This window comes from Ranitomeya imitator, chromosome 8 (genome assembly GCF_032444005.1).
Source record: "Ranitomeya imitator isolate aRanImi1 chromosome 8, aRanImi1.pri, whole genome shotgun sequence".
NCBI classification, from domain to species: Eukaryota; Metazoa; Chordata; class Amphibia; order Anura; family Dendrobatidae; genus Ranitomeya; species Ranitomeya imitator.
This window is the reverse complement of record NC_091289.1, coordinates 137,675,658-137,700,773: the sequence shown is the minus strand read 5'-3', so window position 1 is coordinate 137,700,773 and position 25,116 is coordinate 137,675,658. Positions and strand designations below refer to the sequence as shown.

The following is a 25,116-nucleotide window of genomic DNA, read 5'->3' as shown; positions in this document are numbered from 1 at the left end:
AGAGGCCGGCAGCCAATCAGAGTGTGTGACTACACCACTGCCCGGCTGTCACTGACGGGGCGTCTGATCGCTACATTAGTGGGCGGTGTCATAGCCATGTCGCCGGACTGGGCGATGGCCGCCATGTTTTTGGCTATCTATAATTGTGACTGTAATATACATGTTTGATCACACTATGCGGATGTTACGCGTTACGTTTCTTGTCCTCACAGACGGTCTTCGCTCTTCTCAAGGACACAACTCAGCGCTAAACATAGATGTGTGGCTGCGTCCCGTGATCTCGGCCTTCCTATAATGAGGAGATTGCTCTATTTAGGTCGATGCGGCTCAGATGTAACCCCCGGGATTATCTCCGGAGAGACAGCAGATGTCCGGTATATCCGGAGATGAGAGGGTTAAGCACCTAACCGGAAGAGGCGGGGACTACAAGTGTCAGGAGCCGGCGGCTGCAAAGAGCGGAGGGCCGGGAGGTGAGTGCAGGCTGCCGGCATTATAGCTGTGTGAGCCGGGAGTGTATACATGTCCCCCAGCATGCCCCGGCTGTAGGTGTATACACTGTGTAGTATTAGAGCCCCCCTTACAGGAGCCGGCACCCTGCTTCCCCCTTTCCTAAGTTCTATAGTCTGCCATATGGAAATATATCTGATCATTGCAGTGATGTCCGCACTGTGTCTCCCGCACATGTGGCGTTAGGTCATGTGAGCACTGCAGCCAATCAACTGTCGCTGATTGGTTGCAGCGTTCTGTCAGGCTGCAGCTCATCAGTGGCAGATAATTGGCTGCAGTGCTCACATGACCTAACGCCACATGTGCTGGAAGACACAGTGCGGACATCACTGCAATGACACAGATCCAGGAGCGGTCAGATATATATATTTTTAATTTTATGTGGGGGACCTGCATGGTCGTTGGCCGGCGCATGGACCCGCACGGTTGTTGGCCGGTGCATGTTTTGGGCTTGCGCGGTTGTTGGCCGGTGCATGTTTTGGGCTTGCGCGGTTGTTGGCCGGTGCATGTTTTGGGCTTGCGCGGTTGTTGGCCAGTGCATGTTTTGGGCTTGCGCGGTTGTTGGCCGGTGCATGTCTTGGGCCCGCGCGGTCGTTGGCCGGCGCATGTTTTGGGCTTGCGCGGTTGTTGGCCGGCGCATGTCTTGGGCCCGCGCGGTCGTTGGCCGGCGCATGTCTTGGGCCCGCGCGGTCGTTGGCCGGCGCATGTCTTGGGCCCGCGCGGTCGTTGGCCGGCGCATGTTTTGGGCCCGCGCGGTCGTTGGCCGGCGCATGTTTTGGGCCCGCGCGGTCGTTGGCCGGTGCATGTTTTGGGCCCGCGCGGTCGTTGGCCGGCGCATGTTTTGGGCCCGCGCGGTCGTTGGCCGGCGCATGTTTTGGGCCCGCGCGGTCGTTGACCGGTGCATGTTTTGGGCCCGCGCGGTCGTTGGCCGGTGCATGTTTTGGGCCCGCGCGGTCGTTGGCCGGTGCATGTTTTGGGCCCGCGCGGTCGTTGGCCGGCGCATGTTTTGGGCCCGCGCGGTCGTTGGCCGGCGCATGTTTTGGGCCCGCGCGGTCGTTGGCCGGCGCATGTTTTGGGCCCGCGCGGTCGTTGGCCGGCGCATGTTTTGGGCCCGCGCGGTCGTTGGCCGGCGCATGTTTTGGGCCCGCGCGGTCGTTGGCCGGCGCATGTTTTGGGCCCGCGCGGTCGTTGGCCGGCGCATGTTTTGGGCCCGCGCGGTCGTTGGCCGGCGCATGTTTTGGGCCCGCGCGGTCGTTGGCCGGCGCATGTTTTGGGCCCGCGCGGTCGTTGGCCGGCGCATGTTTTGGGCCCGCGCGGTCGTTGGCCGGCGCATGTTTTGGGCCCGCGCTGTCGTTGGCCGGCGCATGTTTTGGGCCCGCGCGGTCGTTGGCCGGCGCATGTTTTGGGCCCGCGCGGTCGTTGGCCGGCGCATGTCTTGGGCCCGCGCGGTCGTTGGCCGGCGCATGTCTTGGGCCCGCGCGGTCGTTGGCCGGCGCATGTCTTGGGCCCGCGCAGTCGTTGGCCGGCGCATGTCTTGGGCCCGCGCGGTCGTTGGCCGGCGCATGTCTTGGGCCCGCGCGGTCGTTGGCCGGCGCATGTCTTGGGCCCGCGCGGTCGTTGGCCGGCGCATGTCTTGGGCCCGCGCGGTCGTTGGCCGGCGCATGTCTTGGGCCCGCGCGGTCGTTGGCCGGCGCATGTCTTGGGCCCGCGCGGTCGTTGGCCGGCGCATGTTTTGGGCCCGCGCGGTCGTTGGCCGGCGCATGTTTTGGGCCCGCGCGGTCGTTGGCCGGCGCATGCTTCGGCCCTGATAATCGTTCGCACTGTTGCTATTACTGGAGTATTTTGCCGTTCACCCAGGCGGGTGAGCTGATTGCTCCTACTTCAGATCCATATTTCATAGGAGCATTTCCTGCAGCTGTCGATCACACAGGACTTTGTAGAGGAGATTTTGTGACCGGTTCTCTGGTGCAGCTGTGTTGTGACTTTTGTCCTCCATCTCTATACCTGTGTCTGCCCATGAGCTCTACCATAACTGATGCGTCGTACTCCACACGTGCAGTGGGACCGGCCGACGTCCGCAGTCACGGCGTAACCGCACCAGTTAGGACAGTGGTGTAAGTCTGTGCGCTGCAGTGTGCTGTCATTGCATTCCCTATATTCAGTGTAGAAACGTTGTGAATATCATCCGCGCGGCTGTGAATAAATGAATGTCCAGGCATATTGGAGATGAAGGTTTATTCTCAGTCACTTCTTCCTCAGGAGGGGTTGCCATCTTGATAGCATGGCTCCTGAGGATGAAGTCCTAGTGACTGAGAATAAACCATCATCCTTCATCTCCATTATGCCTGGACATTCATTCTTTCACAGCAGCGCGGATGATATCCATAAAGTCTCTACACTGACTATCCTCAGTCAGTCACTAGGTCGACCAGTGGATCTGTGGCAGACTGCCGAGTTTTCTAGGTTATATTCTTGGAAACACTAGGTGAGTGCAATCTCCTGTTATATCTCAAAATCTCCATCAGATAAGACCCTATTGTGCTTTTCTCCTGTGGTGTCTGATTGTATTCCCTATGTCATGGCCGCTTCCATTCTATCCGCAGATACGAAGCATCAGACACAAATCCTGGGACGATGGCAGAAGAGGGTGGACCAGTGGACGTTGATGGCAGCATTATGGAGGGGGTGAGGGAGCGCAGATTTCAAATCAAAATCAGAACACGTTCCCTTTGGTAAACTTATGACCATCTACTATAGAGACGTTAAAGTGATCCAGTCTTTGTAGTGGAGCTGTCAATTTATAAAAATTCTTATATATTATTACAGAAACTGTATTGTGTTGCTGATTGGTGGGGGTCTGGATCTTGAGACCCCCGCCAATCAGTTAAACCACAGCTCTGAAGTGCGCAGCTTCTGTATGAGCCTCGAGTACAGACACTGTATGGGTTGATTAGTGAGTCTATGGGTCTGTACATTAAATGGGTATTCCCATCTCCAAGATCCCTATCCCTCACAGTAGCATCAGAGGCATAAAGTACCAGACCTGTTTTATATAATGGTGCTATAGGAAAATGCAGATGTGAATGCAAACCTACTGGGATCAGATGTGGTAGTCTAAGGGTATGTGCCCACGTATCTGTGAGGGCTGCGGATTTTCCTGCGGATTTATCGCGGTTTCTATTGTGGATTCCGCTCCGGGTTTACACCTGCAGTTTTCTATTGGGGTAGGTGTAAACCCGCAGCGGAATCCGCACAAAGAATTGACATGCTGCAGAATGTAATCCACTGCGTTTCCGCGCGTTTTTATCCGCAGCATGTGCACTGCGGATTTCGTTTCCCATAGGTTTACATTAAACTGTAAACGCATGGGAAACCGCTGCGGACCTGCAGTTGCGGATCCGCAGCGTGTGCACATACCCTAAATCTGCCCATACAAAAAGAACCGTCTATGGATCACATAAACATCCTAGATGAAAAGGTCTTAATAAGATGCATATTGTGCAGGAAGAGTGGTATAAACAGTAAGTGAATTATTTCCAAAGGTATATCTTCCAGAGGGCACTCATTGCAAATTCACAGGCAGTTATTTAGGCAGTGTCACAAGTGTTAGTATAGTCAGTTACTCGGTAATACCGTCATAGTGATGGCACAGACATGAATAAATAAATTGCAGACTTGTACAACCTGAGGTTGAAGGTAGCCACATTGAGCGTTTCGCATTAGCTTCTTCTGGGGGTATGTACACCCAGACCTGTGGAAGCGCTAGAAAAGCGTGAAACGGCCGTTGTCCATAGATCACCCTGAATCCTCCCACTTACCACTTAATGTCCCATTAGTATTGAAATAAAGGACATTATTTTAAAGGAATGGTGAGTGCTGCTTTTTCTTAAAGACTTTATGAAATATATTTGAGTAAATGAACCAATGAGCTCACAGAAGGGTATTAGGCACGTGTTTTTTTTTTTTTGTTTTTTTTTGTTTTGTTTTGCTTCGTGGCACAGTTCTTCTGTTTGGACATGTGTATATAGTACAGTTGGCGATGGCTCACATGCTTCTGTTTTTTCCTCCTTCTCGTGGTGTTATAGGGAGGTCAGATCCTGCGTATCTGCACTGCCCTGAGCTGCCTTCTAGGTATTCGAGTCCGAGTGTCAAAGATCCGAGCAGGGCGAAGCACGCCGGGCTTAAGGTAAGGTGTCGTTACAGGAAGGACGGGGTCACTGCTTAGTTTTATGGTTATTGACTTTTTTTTTTAAGGAAACAAAGGAAATATGCGATTTCTCCAAACGCCGGCATTTTTCTGGCATATTTTCTAAAAGCTTTGAACGAAAAACACAATAAATCTGCTAGATATACAATACAAACTCCCCATTTATAATATGTGGATAGAATCCCCTGCTAAATGTAACTTGACCATGTTCACACGCAACAGGTTTATTTTTATTTTTTTACATTAAAAATACTGTGTTCAAAACTCCTTTTTCAAAGTATTTTAGCCCCTTTTGTTGCAGTTTTTTGGCTGCAAATAACACTTGTGCTTTGTCTACACGACGTGTCCAAGAAATGTTAATTTTATTAACCAAAAACACTTAAAATAAAGTTTGCAGTTTTTAGAGCATTTTTTTTTCCATTTCTCATTGCTTTCTATGTGTAAATAACTGCTGAAAGAATTGACTCGCTACAGTTCTCAAATTTAGTCAGTGAAAAGAGATCAAGCATGTGAATGAGATGTTTGTAATCTTATAGCTTTTGCTGTTAAATTCAGCTTTTTATTTTGCATAAAAAATTTTTTTTTTTAAAAAAGCGCTGCATGTGAACATAGCCGTATAAATCTTCCACATCTCTCTGCATATGACAAGGCTACATGAATTTAAAGGGTTATTCCAAAAAAATCACTGTGTGGTCTCATAATAATGTACACATACATTTATTAATTTGTGCCAATATAACTCCTTTTGTAATCTGGTGGGTTTTGCAAATATGAGCACCTAAAGGCTGCCCCTCCATGCCTCATTTGCCCACTAATTACCATTAGAACCATCCTGCTTCTGCTGTTCCAGTGCTCCTGGTTGTTGATGTTCAGTGCCATGTATCCCAGCTGGCTTCCTGCCAGCATAGCACGGCTCTACCTCCACTTCTCACATAATGTATGCTATGTGTAGAATACACTGCTCCTGAGCCCTTTATGCTCCTGTAGAGGACCCTGCCTGACCCATTTTATCTTCTGCCATCTACATCCGAATTGCTTCCTTGTGCTTTTGTATCATTAGTTGGTATTCAATAGAGCACCACTGTCCTCGGCAGCAAAGCTTGTAATAACTTGGCTCAGCAGGGCTGTCACAAGCTGAGCTGTGTTTGATGTCTGTAGCAGACCGCTTATTGATGTAAAACTGCAAATACTGCTCAACTGATGCATATGGTAGAAGATAAAATTGGTCAGATAGTTGTATACATGGCCATATACTGCACAGGAGAATAGCGGGAATTCTAAACTTAGATGGTGTGCCAATTATCTGTGATAGGTGCAGCTGAGTTATCAACTGAGTGGTGGGGTGGTCACTAATATGCAGGAGAGGCAGGGGTCTGCAGCACTGAGGAGGAGCAGGGTGCTGCTAGTCTTAGCAGTGTAAAAATTGGACTGCGTATTCATCTATATGAAGCTGGATTCACAGAGGCAAAAAAAAAGTACAAGAAACATTGTTAGGCTGAGTCTGCATATTAACAATAAGTATGCCTTTATTGAGTTTTGTGAAAAAATAATATAATTGGTGGAATAACCCTTTAATAGTCTCGCTGGCGGATTGTTTATTAGCTGGGCCATCCCCCTTATTTGTCTCTGTATTTGATTTGATGACCCTCTCTGATGCCCACTCTGCCGCATATTCTCCTCTAATGTTGTATAAGAAGCTTCAATGTGATGACTACCGGCCATTTCCCACCTCCTTAACACTGATTGATTCCGGGGGGCACGGACTGCAGATCTGTTTCCATGTTTATAAATCGTCCATTTCTTCGTAGGCCACAACATTTATCGGGACTGGAGACTGTTCGAGATTTGTGCGCTGGCCAATTGGAAAATGCAGCAATAGGGTCTACAGAAATAAACTTTACCCCGGGAAGAATAAAAGGGGGGTCTCTGATTGCTGATACAAAAACTGCCGGGTTAGTAAACACATTCACTTACGGTACTTAGTTTTGTTTTGTTTTTTATTTTATTAAAATTGAAAGTGTTAGTAGTAGTATACAATTCTAAAATGTGTTTTCCAAACTCCTAAATGAATAGATTTAATTATTGTCGTGTATTTGTCACCAGATTTCCAATACAAAGTTTAAACTCCATTTCCTCCCACCGAGCCTGACAGATCCTCAATGTCCCTCCTCCTGTAAAGATCTCTCCCTGCTCAGTACAAGGTGCAGCTGTCAGTCAGGCTGGGCTGGAGGAGATGGAATACACTGACTTATTAGCTATTTTTCCCCTTTTAGTTGGACTCATAAAATGCTCATTTTTTAATATCAGGATTGTGCAGACATTCTAACATGGATTTTCAGAGTAAGTTCTACAGTCTCATTAGGTCTAAGAAATCGATCTAATAATGTATGCAGTTTATATTGTGAAATCTGAAGGTTCTGGCTTAATATAGAGAGATGTAATCTGGTGATAACGATCGTATCTTGTGCAGCTCCATATTCTTGGTAGTCACATGGCAGGAAGGCAAGCGGATACCGCTGTGGGGTCACTCCTCTTCTCCATCTTGTCTGCCAAATGATGAATAGTCCTAGTGAAACAAGGGCACCTTTCTTATCAATTGTATATTGTAAGGGTACCGTCACACAGTGCAATTTTCATCGCTACGACGGTACGATCCGTGACGCTCCAGCGTCGTAACAATATCGCTCCAGCGTCGTAGACTGCTGTCACACTTTGCAATCTACGACGCTGGAGCGATAATTTCATGACGTATGTGCGATGTAGAAGCCGTTGGTTACTATGCGCACATCGTATACGATATATGTTACACCATGCAATCATGCCGCCACAGCGGGACACTAGACGACGAAAGAAAGTTTCAAACGATCTGCTACGACGTACGATTCTCAGCGGGGTCCCTGATCGCAGGAGCGTGTCAGACATTGCGATATCGCTCGAACGTCACAGATATATCGCTCGAACGTCACGAATCGTGCCGTCGTAGCGATCAAAATTTCACTGTGTGACGGTACCCTAAGTGCCTTCATCTTCACTTTACACACAGGTAGTAAGAATTTCTTGTTTATTTAGGACCACGCTTTGTCAGCAAGAAAACATTTCTCAAATTGTCATAATTTGCTTTAGGGTTACCGCCATCTTCATAGAAGCACATTGTCAGATGGCGATTGTAAAATCAAGCACTTCTTGAGATATTAACACTTTTGTTTACAGCTTGTTGCCTAGGAGACCGACCACCGCTGCGGTCTAGTTTGTAAGCACTGTGATGATGCTGACCGCGATAATAAGATAACAGTACGCTTCTATGATCCCCCATCTGCTTCAAAACATTTACACAGACGCTCCATAGAAAACCGCTTTAAAGCAGTGCCCATGTTCTGTTGCCTACCGGCGGTGGTCATTTACCATGGCAACGGTTCCAAATTTTAATAAGCACATGTAAAGCGCCATGGAATAAATGGTGCTATAATAAAAAATAATAATAAGCAGCCAATTGCACAACTGCTTCTGTTTACAAGCTCTATTCTACAATACCCATTTATGAAGATGGGAATAAACTCTTAAAGGGGTTGTCTCATCACATACATTGGTGGCAAGGATAAAATGCCACCAATTTCTGATTGGCAGGGTTCCAAGTACTGAGATCCCTTCCTAGGCTGAAAAAGGCCAAGCGGAACAGGGTACTTTTCTATCAAGGGTGTGACTTTTTTTTTTATAGCGACTGAGGGTCAGACATTGCTTCACCAGATATAACTAGTCTCTTTAGCGGACTATTGCTTCTTCCACTGCTGATCCTCTCGCTGTCTTTGTAGGAGTGTGTGCCTATTACTGCAGGTCTCCCTTCCCTGCGTCCTCTTTGCTGAAACACCTTCGGAACTGATCTTTAAAGGCGGCACAAATGCCGAGATGGCCCCACAGATTGACTACACCACAATGGTTTGTATGCGGCGTGAAACTTGCTTTACCGTCCTATTTGCTGTATTGTATGAATACAATAGGATATTACTACAGTGGGGAAAATACATTTTTGATGCACTGTCTTTTTTGCACGTTTACCCACCTACATAGAATGGAGAGGTCTAACTTTTATCGTAGGAATACTTCAACTGTGAGAGACAGAATGTAAAAATAAAATCTAGAAACTCGTATTATAATTTTTTTTACATAATGCACTTAAATGCAAATTAAATAAGTATTTGATATAATACAAAATCAGAACTTAATGTTTGATACAGAAATCTTTGTTTGCTTTTTATGGAGCCACTCCTTAGTTGCCCTGACTGTGTGTTTTGGGTCATTGTCATGCTGGACGAACCAGCCATGATCCATCTTCCGTGCTTTTACTGAGGAAAGGAGGTTGTTGGTTCTTGCGATACCTGACCCCATCCATCCTCCCTTCAATACGTTGTAGTCATCCTGTCCCCATTTGCAGAAAAGCCCTTCCAAAGCATGATGCTTTCCCCACCATGCCTCACGGTTGGGACAGTGTTCTTGGAGTTGTACTCCTTTGTTCTTCCTCCAAACACTGCGAGTGGAGTTGATACCAAAAAAATTCTATTTCTTTCTCGCTTCATTGGGTGACACAGGTAACCATGGGTGTATGCTGCTGTCGCTAGGAGGCAGACACTATGCAAATAAGGAAAAGTTAACTCCTCCTCAGCAGTATACACCCTCCGACAGGCACAGTGCAACTCAGTTTTTGCTTAGTGTCTGTAGGAGACAGACCTGGATCTAACCACCAGATCTGCATTATGTCCTTTTACAGGGTTTTTGTGTTTTATTAATCATTTCCCTTTCAGATTCACTTCTTCGGGTAACAGGGTGCAGATTCTCACTCTGTTTTTTCCCCCTTTTAAGCGACAGAGAGCAGTGTGGTACTCCCCACATTGCCCACTCTCGGACCCGCTGGCAGGACTTGGTCCCCTGTCACCCTCACGGGTGTTTCAGGTGATTTCTTGGTGGCCAGTCCTCGCCTTTTCCCCTCCTCACCCCTTGCCATGGAAAGGCTGAGAGGAAGACGGTGGTCATCTATGGTGACCTCCCCCTTCTTGTAAGGGGTGACGCCGTATTATGCCACCGTCCAGAGATGGTGTAGGAAGGAGGATCTTACTTCCAGGACCCTCTTCTCCGAGGGATTCTGACTCGATCCTCATACACCAAGGAGCCGGATTCAAGCAAGATAGCAAGTGGACTCTCCTCCTCCTCCTCCTCCCCCCCCCATCCCCATGGCAGCGCTCACCGATCTCTAGATTTCAAATTTCCCGCCTAATGGCGCGATTCCCGGTATATTGCAGCCTTCTCCTTTCCTCTTTAGGCCACGCCCCCCCTTGTCGGTATAGGCCTATCAGCGCCGCACTTTCTACAGTGCCGTGCATGCCCCCTCTGCTGTGCACTGCCTCGGCTCTCCACTCCGACACGCCTCCCCAGGCGCATTGGCCTATGAGGACGCCGGTTTCTTTTTCTTGTGTACGAACACAGATTTGCCCGCCCACCGCTCGCTTCAGCATCGCATGGCCAGAGAGAACTGCGTCCATTTTGGCAGGCTCCTGCAGCGTCTTCAGGATTCGGAGGGGAACACAGCACCTGCGCTGCTTCTGCAGTCGCTGGGTGTCTGGTAGGCTCTGCATTCCCTGCCTCCTTCCTCGGCTCAGGAGTATCGCCGGCATAGCGTTCTGCTACAGCCCTCTTCAGCAGTATCTCCTTTATAGCGTCCTGCTGCAGTCCTCATTCAGGCTCTACCTATGCCCAACCCCACACAGGCCTCCGGCTACAAACCCATGGTCGCCCACTACGCTTGTGCCCGCTGTAAGATAAAGTGGGCTTCAGGCCAGCCGTCACCTTTCTGTCTGTCCTGCAGTCCTTCCACCATGTCCGTCCCTCAGGAAGCTCCTATTGCTCAGGATGAGTGCACTCCCCCCTCCCCCGGAGTGGGCTGTTGCTATGTCTGTCAGTCTCAGACCCGACAAGTGTCCCCGTCCCTGGTACAGGTCCTGGAACGCTTGCCGCTTCTATCTTCTGCCACCAGTGCCATGAACGCCTCCCACGGCGATTCGCTCGCACCTGACCACAACCCGCACAGGGTCAGATTGGAGAAAGGATCAAGAAAGAGGACTGTCTAGCTCCTCATCCACCTCTCTGGAACCCGCGGCACTATCTAGAATACCCCTCTCCACCCGTTCCCCCTCCTCTGAGGCAGACGTCGGGTCGGATGTACTTTCGCACTCAGTCTGATTCAGATACAGATCAGACCTCTGGCACGCAGGACATGGTAGATAGCCTTATTTCGGCTATTATTCAAACCCTTGAACTCGAGGAGGATTCCACCTCCCAGGAGGACTCCGTTTCATTGAAACGGCCCTCTAGAGTTTTTCCCAACCAAAGAGTTTGAGAATACTACCTGTAGACACTGGGAACAACCCGGAAAACGTTTTCCAGGCAGAAAGCGTCTGGATATCTTGTACCCTTTTAATCCAGACCTAGTTAGCAAATGGTCTGATTCCCCTAAGGTAGACCCGCCTGTCTCTCGTCTATCCACGCAGACAGTTCTGTCTATCCCTGATGCAGCGTCTCTTAAAGGGACTCTGTCACCTGAATTTGGCGGGACTGGTTTTGGGTCATATGGGCGGAGTTTTCGGGTGTTTGATTCACCCTTTCCTTACCCGCTGGCTGCATGCTGGCTGCAATATTGGATTGAAGTTCATTCTCTGTCCTCCATAGTACATGCCTGCGCAAAGCAATCTTGCCTTGTGCAGGCGTGTACTATGGAGGACAGAGAATGAACTTCAATCCAATATTGCAGCCAGCGGGTAAGGAAAGGGTGAATCAAACACCCGAAAACTCCGCCCATATGACCCAAAACCAGTACCGCCAAATTCAGGTGACAGGTTCCCTTTAAGGATGCTACAGATAGGCAAATTGAGGCTTTAACCAAATCAGCCTTTGAGGCGTCCGGCGCCTCTCTCTGCCCGAATTCCGCCTCCTTTTGGGTGGCGAAAGCAGTGCCTGCCTGGGCTAAGATACTTCACAGGGGCATCGTTGCTTCGGCTCCTTCGGAGTAACTAGCTGATTTAGCGGGCCAGATTGCACACGCGGGGAAATATGTATTAAATGCCTCCTTGGATGCGGCGGCTTGTTGCAGTTTGCTCTTGTGGAACATCATCGCCATTTGCCGTTTCCTTTGGCTGAAGGCGTGGAACGCTGACCCCGCTTCTAAAAAGTCTCTCACTGGCCTTCCGTTCTAGGGCTCCAGGCTCTTAGGCAATAAGCTACACCAGATCATCTCCGACGCTACAGTGGAAAGAGCACCTCTCTCCCTCAATCCAGGCCTAAGCGCCCCTTTAATCGTAGGGGACCCCAGTCGTTTTGTCCCTTCTGGCCCTTCTCCTTCTCAGGCGGTTCCTCCCAGCAGGAGCATTCTTCCGCTCAGGGGGAACGCAGAAAACCTTCCTTCAGGCCCACCCCTCACTGGAGGGCTAAGGCTACTTTCACATTTCCGTCGGTACAGGGCCGTCGCCATGCGTCCGCCCGACGTACCGACGGACGTTGTGAAATAAATGAACAATGGGGGCAGCGGATGCAGTTTTTCAACGTATCCGCTGCCCCATTGTAATGTCCGAGCCGCTGCCCTATTGTAATGTCCGGGGAGGAGGGGGTGGAGTTCCGGCCACGCATGCGAGGTCGGAAATGGCGGACATGTCGCACAAAAAGTTACATGGAACGTTTTTTTTGTGCCGACGGTCCGCCAAAACACGACGCATCCGTCGCATGACGGATGCGACGTGTGGTCATACGTCGCAATGCGTTGCTAATGCAAGTCTATGGAGAAAAAACATCCTGTGGGCAACTTGCAGGATGCTTTTTTTTCTCCAACGATGCATTGCGACGTAGGCACTTTGACAGAAGTGTGAAAGTAGCCTTAGAGCTGCTCCTCTAAACCTTCCGGATCTCACGGCCACAGATTCTCTTCAAAATCTTGCCAGGGTGGGAGGCAGGCTTCTTCTGTTCACAGAAGCTTGGTTATCAGTATTTGACGATACCTGGGTCAGGGAGATCGTCACATCAGGCTACAAAATAGAATTTTCTTCACCCCCAGGAAGATGTTTCTTCCTCTCCTATCCACCCAAGCAGCCGTCCCATGCCCCAGGGCTCCTCCAGGCCGTCTATGCCCTCCTCACCTCAGGAGTGATCGTTCCTGTTCCTTGCCGCGAGCGATTTTCGGGTTTTTACTCAAATCTGTTCGTGGTTCCGAAAAAAGACGGCTCTCTCCGCCTGATTTTGGATCTCAAACAGTTGAAACACCACCTTCGGGTCCTACACTTCAAGATGGAGTCACTGCGCTCGGTGATCGCTTCCATGGAACCGGGGGAATATCTGTGGTCCGTGGACATTCGGGATGCGTGCCTGCACATTCCGATTTTTCAGCAGCATCAGAGGTTCCTTCGTTTCGCAATCCAGGAACAACATTACCAGTTTACAGTTCTCCCGTTCAGCCTAGCGTCCGCCCGCAGGGTCTTTACAAAAGTAATGGCAGCGGTCATGGCCATCCTTCTTTCATAGGGGATTATCTCGACGACCTTCTGGTCAAGGGTCCGTCTCACTGACACTGCGACCAGAGTCTCCAGATTACTCTGGACACGGTGATCCGCCTTGGCTGGATAATCAACAGGGACAAGTCGACCTTGGTTCCAACTCAACGCCTCGAGTTCCTGGGCATGGAATTCACCATCCAAGCTCGGGTCTTCCTCCCGAAAGAAGTTCCTCTCTTGACCAGGGCATCAAAGCCTTAAAGCATCTGGTTCCTCTGCCTCTACGGCTCTGTATGAAAGTTCTAGGGAAGATGGTCGCTTCCATGGAAGCAGTACCTTACGCTCAATTTCACTCTCGCCCTCTCCAGCTGGCTCTCCTGTCCGCCTGGGACAAGAACCCACTTTCCCTAGATTGCCCAATTCGCCTTCCTCTCAATGTGAGACAGTCTTTGACTTGGTGGACGCTTTCCGCCTCCATCCTGCGCGGGAGGTCATTTCTTCCCCCTCCGCTGGCAGATAATCACCACTGACGCCAGTCTTCAGGGGTGGGGTGCGGTCTTTCTCCACCACACAGTGCACGGTCGCTGGAAGGTTCAGGAGACCCTTCTCCCCATCAATCTCTTGGAGATCAGGGCGATCTTCCTCGCCCTCCTCCGCTGGCAGCCCCTCCTCGTGGGAAATCCGGTCCGCGTTCAGTCGGACAACGCCATGGCCGTGGCTTACATAAACCATCAGGGAGGGACTCGCAGCAAGCTGATCGTGAGGGAGGTGTCAAACATTCTACGCAGGGCAGAGAACAACGTTCCCGCTATCTGTTGTCCACATTCCAGGGGTGGACAATTGGGAAGCCGACTTCCTAAGCCGTCAGAGCCTCACGTCAGGCGAATGGTCTCTCCATCCCACCGTCTTCAACCAAATATGTCAGAGATGGGGAGTTACGGACGTCGACCTAATGGCCTCCCGAACAAACCACAAGGCTCCCCAGTATGTAGCCAGGTCTCGGGACCCGATGGCCTTGGTTGCGACACCCTGGTGATCCCGTGGGCCCAGTTCCACATGCCCTATCTTTTTCCTCCTCTTCCCTTGATCCCAAGGGTCGTAAAAAAGATAAAGGCAAAGAGGGTCCCCGTTCTCTTAATAGCTCCAGATTGGCCTCGCAGGGCCTGGTATGCGGAGCTAGTAAACCTGCTGTCGGATGCCCCCTGGAGACTCCCAGACCGTCCGGATCTTTTATCGCAGGGGCCCCTCTTCCACCCGAATTCTCAGGCTCTGAATCTAATGGTATGGCCGTTGAGGCCGCAGTTCTAAGGAGCGCAGGTTTTTCTCACAGCGTCATACAGACCATGATGAAAGCTAGGAAACCGGCTTCTTCGCGCATCTATCATAGATGTTGGAAGGCCTTTTTCCGATGGTGCGATGACAACAGCTTGTTCCCTATGGTTTTTCCCTTCCTTCAGTCCTTGGCTTCCTTCAAGCCAGTCTCGATTCGGGCCTTTCTTTGAGTACTTTAAAGGGCCAGGTCTCCGCCCTGTCCATCCTTTTCCAAAGGGACTTAGCTTCCCTTCCACAAGTCAGGACCTTCCTCCAAGGTGTTGCCCACATAGCACCTCCTTATCATTCCCCGGTTGAGCCATGGGATCTCAACCTCATTCTCGGCGCCCTTCAACGTGTGCCTTTGAACCAATCCGGGACATTTCCTTCCTTTTCTCTCCTATCTTGGAAGGTGGCCTTCCTGGTCGCCATCACCTCTATTAGGAGGGTATCCGAGTTAGCGGCATTATCCTGCCGTTCTCCTTTCCGAATTCTGCACCAGGACAAAGTAGTCCTGCGGCCTGTTCTTCCTTTCTACCAAAAGTAGTTTCGGCTTTTCACATCGAGGACATCGTCATTCCTTCCTTGTGCCCTTCCCCGGTGCATCCCTTGGAGAAATCTCTCCACAAGCTGGATTTGGTCAGGGCTCTCCGAGTCTATCTTACCAGAACTGCTTCTTTTCGCCAGTCCGATCCTCTGTTTGTCGTCTCTGAAGGTCGTCGAAAAGGGCTCCCCACTTCTAAATCCACTATTGCTCGTTGGATTCGTTTGGCGGTTCTGGAGGCATACCGCGTTCAGGATAAACAGCCTCCTCTCGGGCTGAGGGCTCACTCTACCCAGGCTGTGGGAGCTTCTTGGGCCGTTCGTCACCATGCTTCAGCTTTGCAGGTTTGCAAAGCTGCAACCTGGTCGTCCCTTCACAACTTTGTACGGTTCTACAAGGTGCATATTCAGGCTTCTGCGGATGCAGGCCTGGGTAGGAAGATACTGCAGGCGGCGGTTTCCCACCGGCCAACCTAAGTCTTCTTTTCTCGGACTATTTTTTTTTTTTTTTTTTTTCCCCCCCACCCTTGGCACTGCTTTTGGACGTCCCATGGTTACCTGTGCCCCCCAATGAAGTGAGAGGGATTTTTGGTTCTTACCGTAAAATCTTTCTTGGAGCCTTCATTGCACCCTCCCTTTATTTTGTACCGAGTTGGCTAACGTGCCGATATTTTGGGTTGGTAAATAGTGAGTTCCTTATATTTACTCCTACGACTGCTTTAGCACCAAACTGAGTTGCATTGTGCCTGTCGGAGGGTGTATACTGCTGAGGAGGAGTTAACGTTTCCTTATTTGCATAGTGTCGGCCTCCTAGCGACAGCTGCTTACACCCATGGTTACCTGTGCCCCCAATGAAGGCTCCAAGAAAAGACTTTACGGTAAGAACCAAAAGAGGGATTTTTGGTTTCATCTGACCACATGACCTTCTCCCACACCTCCTCTGGATCATCCAGATGGTCATGGGCAAACTTTAAACGGGCCTGGACATGTGCTAGTGTGACTAGGGAGACCGTGCGTGCACTGCAGGATTTTAATCCATGATGGTGTAGTGTGTTATTAACCATAATGATTGAGACTGTGGTCCCAGCTGTCTTCAGGTCATTGACCAGATCCTCCCATGTAGTTTTGGGCTGATTCCTGACCTTTCTCAGAATCATCCTTACCACATGAGCTGAGATCCTGCACAGAGCCACGGACCAAGGAGGATTGACAGTCATCTTGTGTTTCTTCCATATTCTAATAATTGTGCCATCAGTTGTTGCCTTCTCGCCAAGCTGTTTGCCTATTGTCCTGTAGCCCATCTCGGCCTTGTGCAGGTCTACAATTTTGTTCCTGATGTCCTTAAAAAGCTCTTTAGTCTTGGCCATAGTGGAGAGGTTGGAGTGTGGTTGATTCAGTGTTGGACAGGTGTCTTTTATACAGGTAACGAGTTCAAACAAGTGCAATTAATACAGAAAAACTAACATGTCTGTGAGAGCCAGAATTCTTGCTGGTTGGTAGGTGATAAAATACTTATTTCATGCAATAAAATGCAGTTTAATTATTTAAAAATCCTACAATGTGGTTTTTCTGGATTTTTTATTTTTAGATTGTCTCACAGTTGATAAAAATTACAGACCTCTCCATTCTTTGTAGGTGGGAAAACTTACACGGCTGATTTTTGCATCAAATACTTATTTTCCCCACTGTATCTGGAGTAAGATAATTACACAGGCTGGTCTTGCAGGAACGTCAGACCATGTGTCCTATCTCATTCCCGACCAGACCATGCCACAAACATTTTATTTCTTTTTTTTAGACCTTTTTTGTTTCTTTTTACGTAAGCGCGTGTATTTTGGACTGAATATAATTTTTACTATTTACCGTAATTTCATTGAACATTTCTACCATTTTTGGCTTTTATGGCTGTTTATTTCTCTGCAAATTGCTGGCTGCAGAATGAGATGAACTGGGAATCCGCCAGTGAAATCGTTCTGATGGGGAGATTGTAACTCTTGGGTGTTTTTTTTTTTTCTGAACCCCTCTATATAAATTTATGGGCACAGATCGCAAGAAAAGAGCCGAACATTCATACGATCAAAAATCAGCTGAGGAGCTCTGTAAAGGACAGATATAAGAGCTACACACTGTCCGTCAGAACGAGCGCACTGACGGATTCTTAGAAGTGATCATGCAGCCAGCAATAGACAGCGGAGCACAGGGGCTCAGAACAACATTATTAATGAGACCTAGCTGGATAATATAACTTCAGATGCCCTCAATTGGGGGTTTATCTGTCCATTATTGCTGCCACTTCCATTTTGATAAGGGAGACCCTGTATGTATCTTGATTTATACACTGGGTTTTATTTGCATCGTTGGTTAATGGTTATTTTTTTTTAAATTTTTTTATTTTATTTCTTCTTCAGGTTTTTAAGCCGATGGCCGAACATTTCTCCTTTAAATTAGATTGTGACATCCGGAAGAGGTGAGAACCGCTACGTAAGGCTACTTTCACACTAGCGTCGTACGACGCACGTCGCAATGCGTCGTTTTGCAGAAAAAACGCATCCTGCAAAGTTGTCTGCAGGATGCGTTTTTTTTTTTTCTCCATAAGCTTGTATTAGCGATGCATTGCCACACGTCGCAACCGTCTTGCGACGGTTGCGTCGTGTTGTGGAGGACCGTCGACACCAAAAAACGTTGCATGTAATGTTTTTTGGTGCATTGTGTCCGCCATTTCCGCCCCCTCCTCCCCGGAACTCACAATGGGGCAGCGGATGCGTTGTAAAACTGCATCCACTGCCCCCGTTGTGCTGCGCTCTCACAGCATGCGTCGTACGACCGTAGTGTGAAAGTAGCCTAAAACAGTTTGGAAATGTGGAGACGTGCTCTGCAGTGACCAGTGACTGACATTGGGAAACCATTACATCCCAGTTCAAAGGAACCTGTCATAATATTATTATTATTATTATTATTATTAATAAGCTTTATTTGTATATAGCGCTAACCTATTCTGCAGCACTTTACAGTTTGCACGCATTATCATCGCTGTACTCACTGGGCTCCCAATCTAGATTCCCTATCAGTATGTCTTTAGATTCATGCTGCCCAATTCTCGGGTAGAATGAGTCAACCCGGCTACTCTATTACCGTATGATATTGTTTTCGACGACGCTGTAAAGCAAGGAAAATGGTAGCAGGTGAGTATGACAGTAAGCGCCACTCCAGCGGTGCAATTAAGGTGTCCGACCACTGTACTGGAGGTGGACTTTTTCTCCAGAGAGTTGCCGGCTTTCAGTCATGCAAGCTTTCCAGCACAGCTACTGTCACCACTCGCAGCCCTGATGGTGGCGGTTACCACCACGCCCCACCACTGAGTAACAGCCGGCTCAGGCATGCATTGGCACAGAGCTGGCTGTCAGTCAGTAGCAAGCTAGTTTGCTGCGGTCAGTGCTGAGAAAAGGAACTGTAGCCATGTCTGCATGACTGAAATTTAGCTGCTCCCAGGAGAAATAACTCCAGCACAGAAGCTGGGCACCCTCATAACACTACTACCCTGCGGATTAACCTATATGCAGGTTATTAGTATTATCGGACATGTCTGGCTTCCTTTAATCCAGCTATACATGAATTCAATGAACATCAAAAGGAGAATACAAAGGCAAAGTCTGCACGAGCCACAATGCAGCTGAGATTATAACTGATTACTGCTTTGTAGCCCCACAGTTGTCATCTTCATAGGTTTCTGCCTCCCAGTGCCCCCATAGCGATGCTCATCTGGATCTACCAGGGCCTGCACTAACATGTCTGATCAGTGCAGGGATAGGAAAGTGCTCATCTACTGGCTGCACGCATTAGTAGAATGGATTCTCCATACTGATGAGCGAACGTGCTGGGATAAGGTATTATCTGAGTATGCTTGTGTTATTCAGCTTGCTCTAATATGTTCATGTCTCGCGGCTGTTAGACAAACAGGCAATCCCTGCATGTGTTGTGGCTGTCGAACAGCTGCGAGACTTGCAGCCGCGGGGACTCGAACATATTATTCGAGCACGACGAAGGCACTCAGCAACTGAGCATGCTCAGATAACACCTTATCCAGCATGTTCGCTCATCCTTAATTCTCAACCATCATCAATACAGATGGGTTATAGCCATGCCTATGTGTATCGTGATGGTTTGGTGTCGCAGATTGTGCACCCCTGTTCTTGCAGAAAGACCGCTGTGTCTGTGGCAAGCATTAATGACGATAAACTCTCCCTTCTCGCTCTCTTCCATGTTTTGGTTAATTGCAGGGGAAAAAAGTCATTAAGGAAGTATTATTGTGGTAGAGTTCATGGGCGTTGTTGAAAATGGCCCGATTTCTCTAGTCTTTATACTAGTTGAACCCTCTTCCTCTTCTTTCTCTCTTCAGAGCAGGTCGGTATTAAAACTATAATAGACAGAAAAAAGTGTTTCTAAACTCCATGTGCTCAACTTTAACAATTTGTGCCAGAAATTAAAGTTTCACCTGGGCCTCAGGCTTTTTTTTTCTGCTGTGTTTTTGTTGTTCAGGGGCTACTACCCTCGCGGTGGAGGAGAAATCCTAGTGCGGGTTTCCCCTGTCAAATACTTGAAGCCAATTACCCTGACAGATCGAGGATCAGTCACAAAAATCTATGGCCGAGCATTTGTGGCCGGTGTTCTTCCATACAAGGTGAGCGTACGCGTTACCACTAGTGTGGAAATGTGGGTACAACCCCAAATTATGTGTTGCTTTATTCCGGACACCGTGCCTGGGAATCCCATGATCGCTCCTGCCTCGCCTCACGCTTCTGGCTCTTGTGCCCGTGTAACACTATATTTTTTGTGTCGTCCCTGACGTATCTGTTTTTACAGTTAAAAAAAATAAATAAATAAATTGCACTTAAACGCGTACATTTATATTTATATAGCGTGAAGACGCACGTCACGTGTATCCATTTGTTAAAGACTTCCTGACATATGTTTTGATTCGTTTCTTGTTTTGCAGGATGCAAAAAGAAAAGTTTATTGCGCCTTTTTGACCATTTAAAGAAAAACTTATGGAAAATGGAATATGGAAGTCTATGAAGACAGATGTAAACATATTGTCATCTGTTTTTTTTTGTTTTTTTGTTTTTTTTCAGAAAACAAATCTCATGATCTCCAGACATTCCACTCATGTAATTTAAAAAAGGAAAAAAAAAAAACATGTAATCGTATAACAGACTGCCATATTCAATTTTCCATTCCTTGTTATGTTAATAAAATAATAAAAAAATGGATATACTTGCTTTAAAAGGACGCCAGGTTTATGTAGTGCTCCATATTCATGAGCTCTGTGTGACCCCACTACTGATTGGCAGCTTTCTGCCTATGCACCGCACACAGAAAGCTGCCAATCAGCAGAACTCCGCATTCAGAGAACTGCTAGATCTACAGCAGATAACACTTTTTAATCAGAATTGCAGCACCCAGTAAAGTAAGTGACACATTGCAGCCCCTACATAAAATAGGGATATTATGAAAAATCTAAAACAAAAACCACTCAGCCCAGTAACATCTGAGATCGGAATCTCTGCCCCTACATTATTCTGCTCTCCGATGGGGTAGCAAAAACTTGGTGACAGATTCCCATTTAAAATGTGTTTGTTTACATCAGGTTTGGAAAAGATCAGGCTTTTTCTTTTATAATATGAAAACATATAGCTATTAAAGATTACTACAGTGTGGAATATATAAGTGAAGGCTTTATGCTTTAATTTCTTCAGATGGTGAAGGACATGATTTCGGCTGCAGTACGCTGCATACGGCGGGAGCTCCGAGATCTCTATGTGAACATCCAAGGTGTCCAAGAAAGTGGAGACAAAGCCGTAGGAAATGGCAGTGGGATTATGTAAGTTCTTTCTTTTCTTAGTAAGTAGCAAGTGTTCTAGAACCAGAAGAACTAAAGCTGCCTTACTAGCAGCGATCCTCAATGTCTGTGGGCAAAGTACAACTTCCTGAGCAGTATACATTAGGGCTGTGATCATATACTATATCTGACCCAATGAGATATGCAGCATGGAAGCATTCAGTACCGCTAGAGACGTGACACATACTCCTGGGGTACCAGGGCATTAATGATAGAAATGGGGGTCCTACGCTAAGGTGGTTCTTGTATCCTGAAGAAACGTGATGAATAGCGGTATCGAATACAATACGTGATCTACTTTCCTCTTGTATTACAGAATCGTTGCCGAGACGTCTACTGGTTGTTTATTTGCAGGGTCCTCTCTTGGACGGAAAGGTATTTTTATATATATATCTATATCTTATTTTTTTTCCCAAAAGATATATCCATCTTCTCTCTTTCCAAAAGTTGATTTTAGTAAGAAACTGGCATAATGTGAGCGGTTATAATAATATTTTCAATTATTTAAAACTTTTCGTAGGTGTACCCTCAGATCGCGTCGGTGCAGAAGCTGCAGAAATCCTTCTCCGAAACCTCCGTCATGGGGGCTGCGTTGATGAATATTTACAGGATCAGGTATTTTAACTAAAAAAAAAAAACATTACCCACCGTTCTAGAGAAAAGTAGGTTTGTAACAAAATATCTGAACAGAAATGTAGATCGGGCCACTGTCAGCGAATATAAGTAGTGATCTAGTGAGCGCTGTCCACCCGGTGATCAGGCGCGGTGCTGTGAAGAATGGCAGATTGTTACACACTGGTGATGTTGTAAAACTGAAAACCTGGGCCTGTACACATGTTACAGTGCAACGTGTAGGTGCACATTCACACTGGCCATTAACAGACATAAAACCACTGCGCAAATACCCTGCAGTAAGTAACTAAACACTAGTAATACATGTAACGAACATGGAGAACTTAGTTGATGATATTTTGATCAAAAGAGCGTAAAAGCCATCCCACCACAACAAGGTGACCCACCGCGACAAGGTGACCCACCGCGACAAGGTGACCCACCACAACAAGGTGACCCAACTCTAGTGTCTCTCCTCTCTCTGTGCCAGCAGGCATCAAAATAGATTGGCAAAATGAACTGTGCCCAAGTCCATTTTACTCTGTCTTGTTCTCTTCCAGTATGGCTCCAGCACAGACTATAGTGTCGCATGTATGAAAACCAAAACATTCCTTATGTTTGTAGCAACCACTTAGACTCTGAGTTATATCTTCTATAGTTCTACACTTTAAAGGCTAAACTTAAGATTTGTTTTTATAGACAAAAAGTACAAATAACTTTTTTTTTTTTCTCTTTCAATAATCTCCAGTTGATTATTTTTATGGCACTGGCAGATGGGGTCTCACGGATCAAGACGGGACCCCTAACCCTGCACACACAAACAGCCATCCACTTTGTAGAACTACTCACCAAGGTAAGGATTAGTTGGCAAATTTCCTTGTTTGCGGCCTGCCACAAAGTAACCGTTTTTTGAGCTACTACTAGTTTTTCGGCAGTGTAAACCTGGGTTTAAAAATGTTTGACATCTGCAAATGCATTCACGTCCGAAAAATGTGCAGGAGGCCTATGAAGGGATTAGCCTGAGCTCTGGGCTGTGCGCTGCATTTGCTCACTAGCTGCGGTGGTCCTTCAGGCAGCGCAGGGTCTCTTATTGGTGCCAATGTACTGGGAGCTGATGAAAAATATTAGTGCGTTTATTTAGCTGTTTTATGTGGCTGGCGCCATCACTTATATCTACATTTTATCTAATCCAGAAGGAAACTGGGGAAATGCCCCTAATGGAAGATATCTCCACAATGTGGCATAAATCATATTTAAAAAAATGCTCCAGAATGCTTTTTTTTTTTTTTCCTTTGGTCCAATAGTAATTGACATCCAGCAAATATTAGTTCAACTAGTTCTTTGAGTGCTGAGCTCTGTATTACCCCATCCAGAGCCCTGATTGACAGTTTACTGCCTATGCACAGTGAAAACAATTCTGCGAATCAGTGGATGGGGTTGTTTTGACTACCTGATAACAGGATAAGTAGTCCTCTAGTGAGTCTTGCCTGCTGATTTAAAATAGTGGTCTTCTAAAAACTACAGCAAAGCAGCCCAATAAGGGGACATATTGCTGGAATCGGGGTCTCTGCCTCTATATTATGTTGATCCCAGATTAGGTAGAAAAAAACCTGTGACCGATGCTCTTTAAGGCTCCCATGGAGGCACATAAAGAGCCTGGCTTATGGGCCACACAGATGCAGTTGGATTCAGAAAACCAGAATGTGGGTCGTGTTACTAGTGAAGAATGTAGGATTAAGTGTCAGGAGTAAAGCACCCAGCAGGAGAACTAGCGGCACTGCTACTTACTGGATGCTTATTACTATTAGACCAATGTTGAACCTGTTCCCAGCATCTTTATATTCATGTTTTCCAGTTGGTTAATCTTGGCAGGAGAACGTCTTCCTGGAATGTCACCTGCAGTGTAAAGCACAGGGGAAATAACAAATTCTTAATTACTCTCCCCTTGTATCTGTGTGGTGGCAGAAGTCTCTGTATTTCACATAACTATTGATCGGAGTGTCACTACTCGCTGCCTCTTGTTGTATAATCACTATAATATTATTGTATAATTATTGTTTGTTCCCAACAGGCCAAATTCACAGTAACAAAGTGTGACGAGCCAGGCACAGACAACTTCATCATAGAGTGCCAAGGAGTGGGCCTTCAGAATAAGAATGTCTGACCATCGTCCAAGAGCGACGACTGCAGTGTAGCACAGCATGCAGTGACCAAAGCATGACACTAGAGGGCAGTGCACATCCTGGGCTTTATTACTATTCCTCCAGCTTTACCGTCTGAGAGGGAATCAGCGGATTGTCAGCATGGAACCCACTCTGAGTTAAAGGCATCTTCTGCATCTTTATTTTATATGATGTATGGCCTAAATATGCTAAGAAGGGAAAAAAAAGCAGCACATACTCCCCCACGGATCCCCTGCTATTTCTCTGTCCACAGCCTATGGCTGCCGTCACACTATCAGTATTTGGTCAGTATTTTACCTCAGTATTTGTAAGCCAAAACCAGGAGTGGAACAATCAAGAGTAAAAGTATAATAGAAACATATGCACCACTTCTGGATTTATCACCCACTGCTGGTTTTGGCTTACAAATACTGAGGTAAAATACTGACCAAATACTGATAGTGTGACGGCAGCCTATGTCTCCTTTACTTCTCTTCCAGACTAGTCCACGCTTAACCAGTGCAGCTAATTTTATTGGCTGCAGCGATAACACATTGGTCAGCATTGAGACCACTGATCGGCTGCAGCAGTTACACACTGACTAGGTCAGAGGAGGAGAAGAGACTAGTGGGGGACCTGGCTCACGAGATGGAGGGGTAACGAGAGATCCATGGGGGAGTATGTGCTATTTATTTAGTTTTACATACTACAATCAGGCCACACGTTAATTTAAGACTCCTTCTAACATTGTGTTCTTGCCCACATTCCGTGGTCTCTAAAGGGCTTGTGTTCAGACCCCCATAAATCTGGATTCGTATGGGACTGTAGACTATAAAGGTGCTGACAAAGTCCATGTGTGTTCTGTAGTGCATCATTTTCAGGCGTATACCCCTACTGGAGGCGGATGCCCAGGCATAGTAGACTGCGTACGCCTGAGTGCCGAGGGGTTCGGACGCAACGAGAGAGAGAACAAAAAACGTTGCTGTGGACGTTTTCTCCATCCGCCGGAAACGACGGATCCGGAAAAAAAACCGATGAAACGTCAGGCCATCAGGTACAATCCGGTGCTAATACAAGTCTATGGGGGGAAAAAACGGATCCGTTTTCTCCACAAAATTGCTGGATTGTGCCTGAAACAAAAAGGCTGATGTGTGAAAGATGCGGCTGTGGGGACTTAAACCTGTCACTCGAGCACCCGCGATACTCGGTGCATACCCGAGCACTCTCGCAAGCTCCAGTAACAAGCACTTGCGCTCATCACTAGTAAGGAACCTTCGTGTTTTCTCTCCATAGATGGATGGTGTCGGGTGGTGCTTGTAAAAACAAACGCTTTTGCAATTTGCTCCTAATTATAAT

At 47.4% G+C, this 25,116-nt stretch overlaps 1 protein-coding gene across 2 annotated transcripts; it reads left to right on the top strand.

Moving 5' to 3' along the window:
• Positions 1-333: 333 nt before the first annotated feature.
• RTCA (RNA 3'-terminal phosphate cyclase) lies at positions 334-24,611 on the top strand. Of its 2 annotated transcripts, none has more exons than XM_069737409.1 (12): positions 334-470; positions 3,111-3,192; positions 4,593-4,693; positions 6,523-6,666; positions 8,524-8,647; positions 17,499-17,557; positions 19,627-19,768; positions 20,844-20,968; positions 21,303-21,361; positions 21,507-21,601; positions 22,347-22,451; positions 23,670-24,611. In XM_069737409.1, exons 2-12 carry the CDS (start codon positions 3,142-3,144, stop codon positions 23,760-23,762), a joined length of 1,098 nt encoding a protein of 365 aa, XP_069593510.1. In that variant the 5' UTR covers positions 334-470; positions 3,111-3,141; the 3' UTR covers positions 23,763-24,611. The 2 variants fall into 2 exon arrangements, with proteins under 2 accessions (XP_069593510.1, XP_069593509.1); XM_069737408.1 differs by lacking the exon at positions 334-470 and adding an exon at positions 827-861 and having other exon boundaries at positions 23,670-23,906.
• Positions 24,612-25,116: the final 505 nt, after the last annotated feature.

Bases quoted from the DNA above. Each gene is read 5' to 3' on its own strand.
- RTCA (XM_069737408.1), top strand. From the start codon at position 842: ATGACACAGATCCAGGAGCG. The intron at 862-3,110 runs GTCAGATATATA...TTCTATCCGCAG, and splicing joins ATGACACAGATCCAGGAGCG to ATACGAAGCATCAGACACAA. The intron at 17,558-19,626 runs GTGAGAACCGCT...TTTGTTGTTCAG, and splicing joins GATTGTGACATCCGGAAGAG to GGGCTACTACCCTCGCGGTG.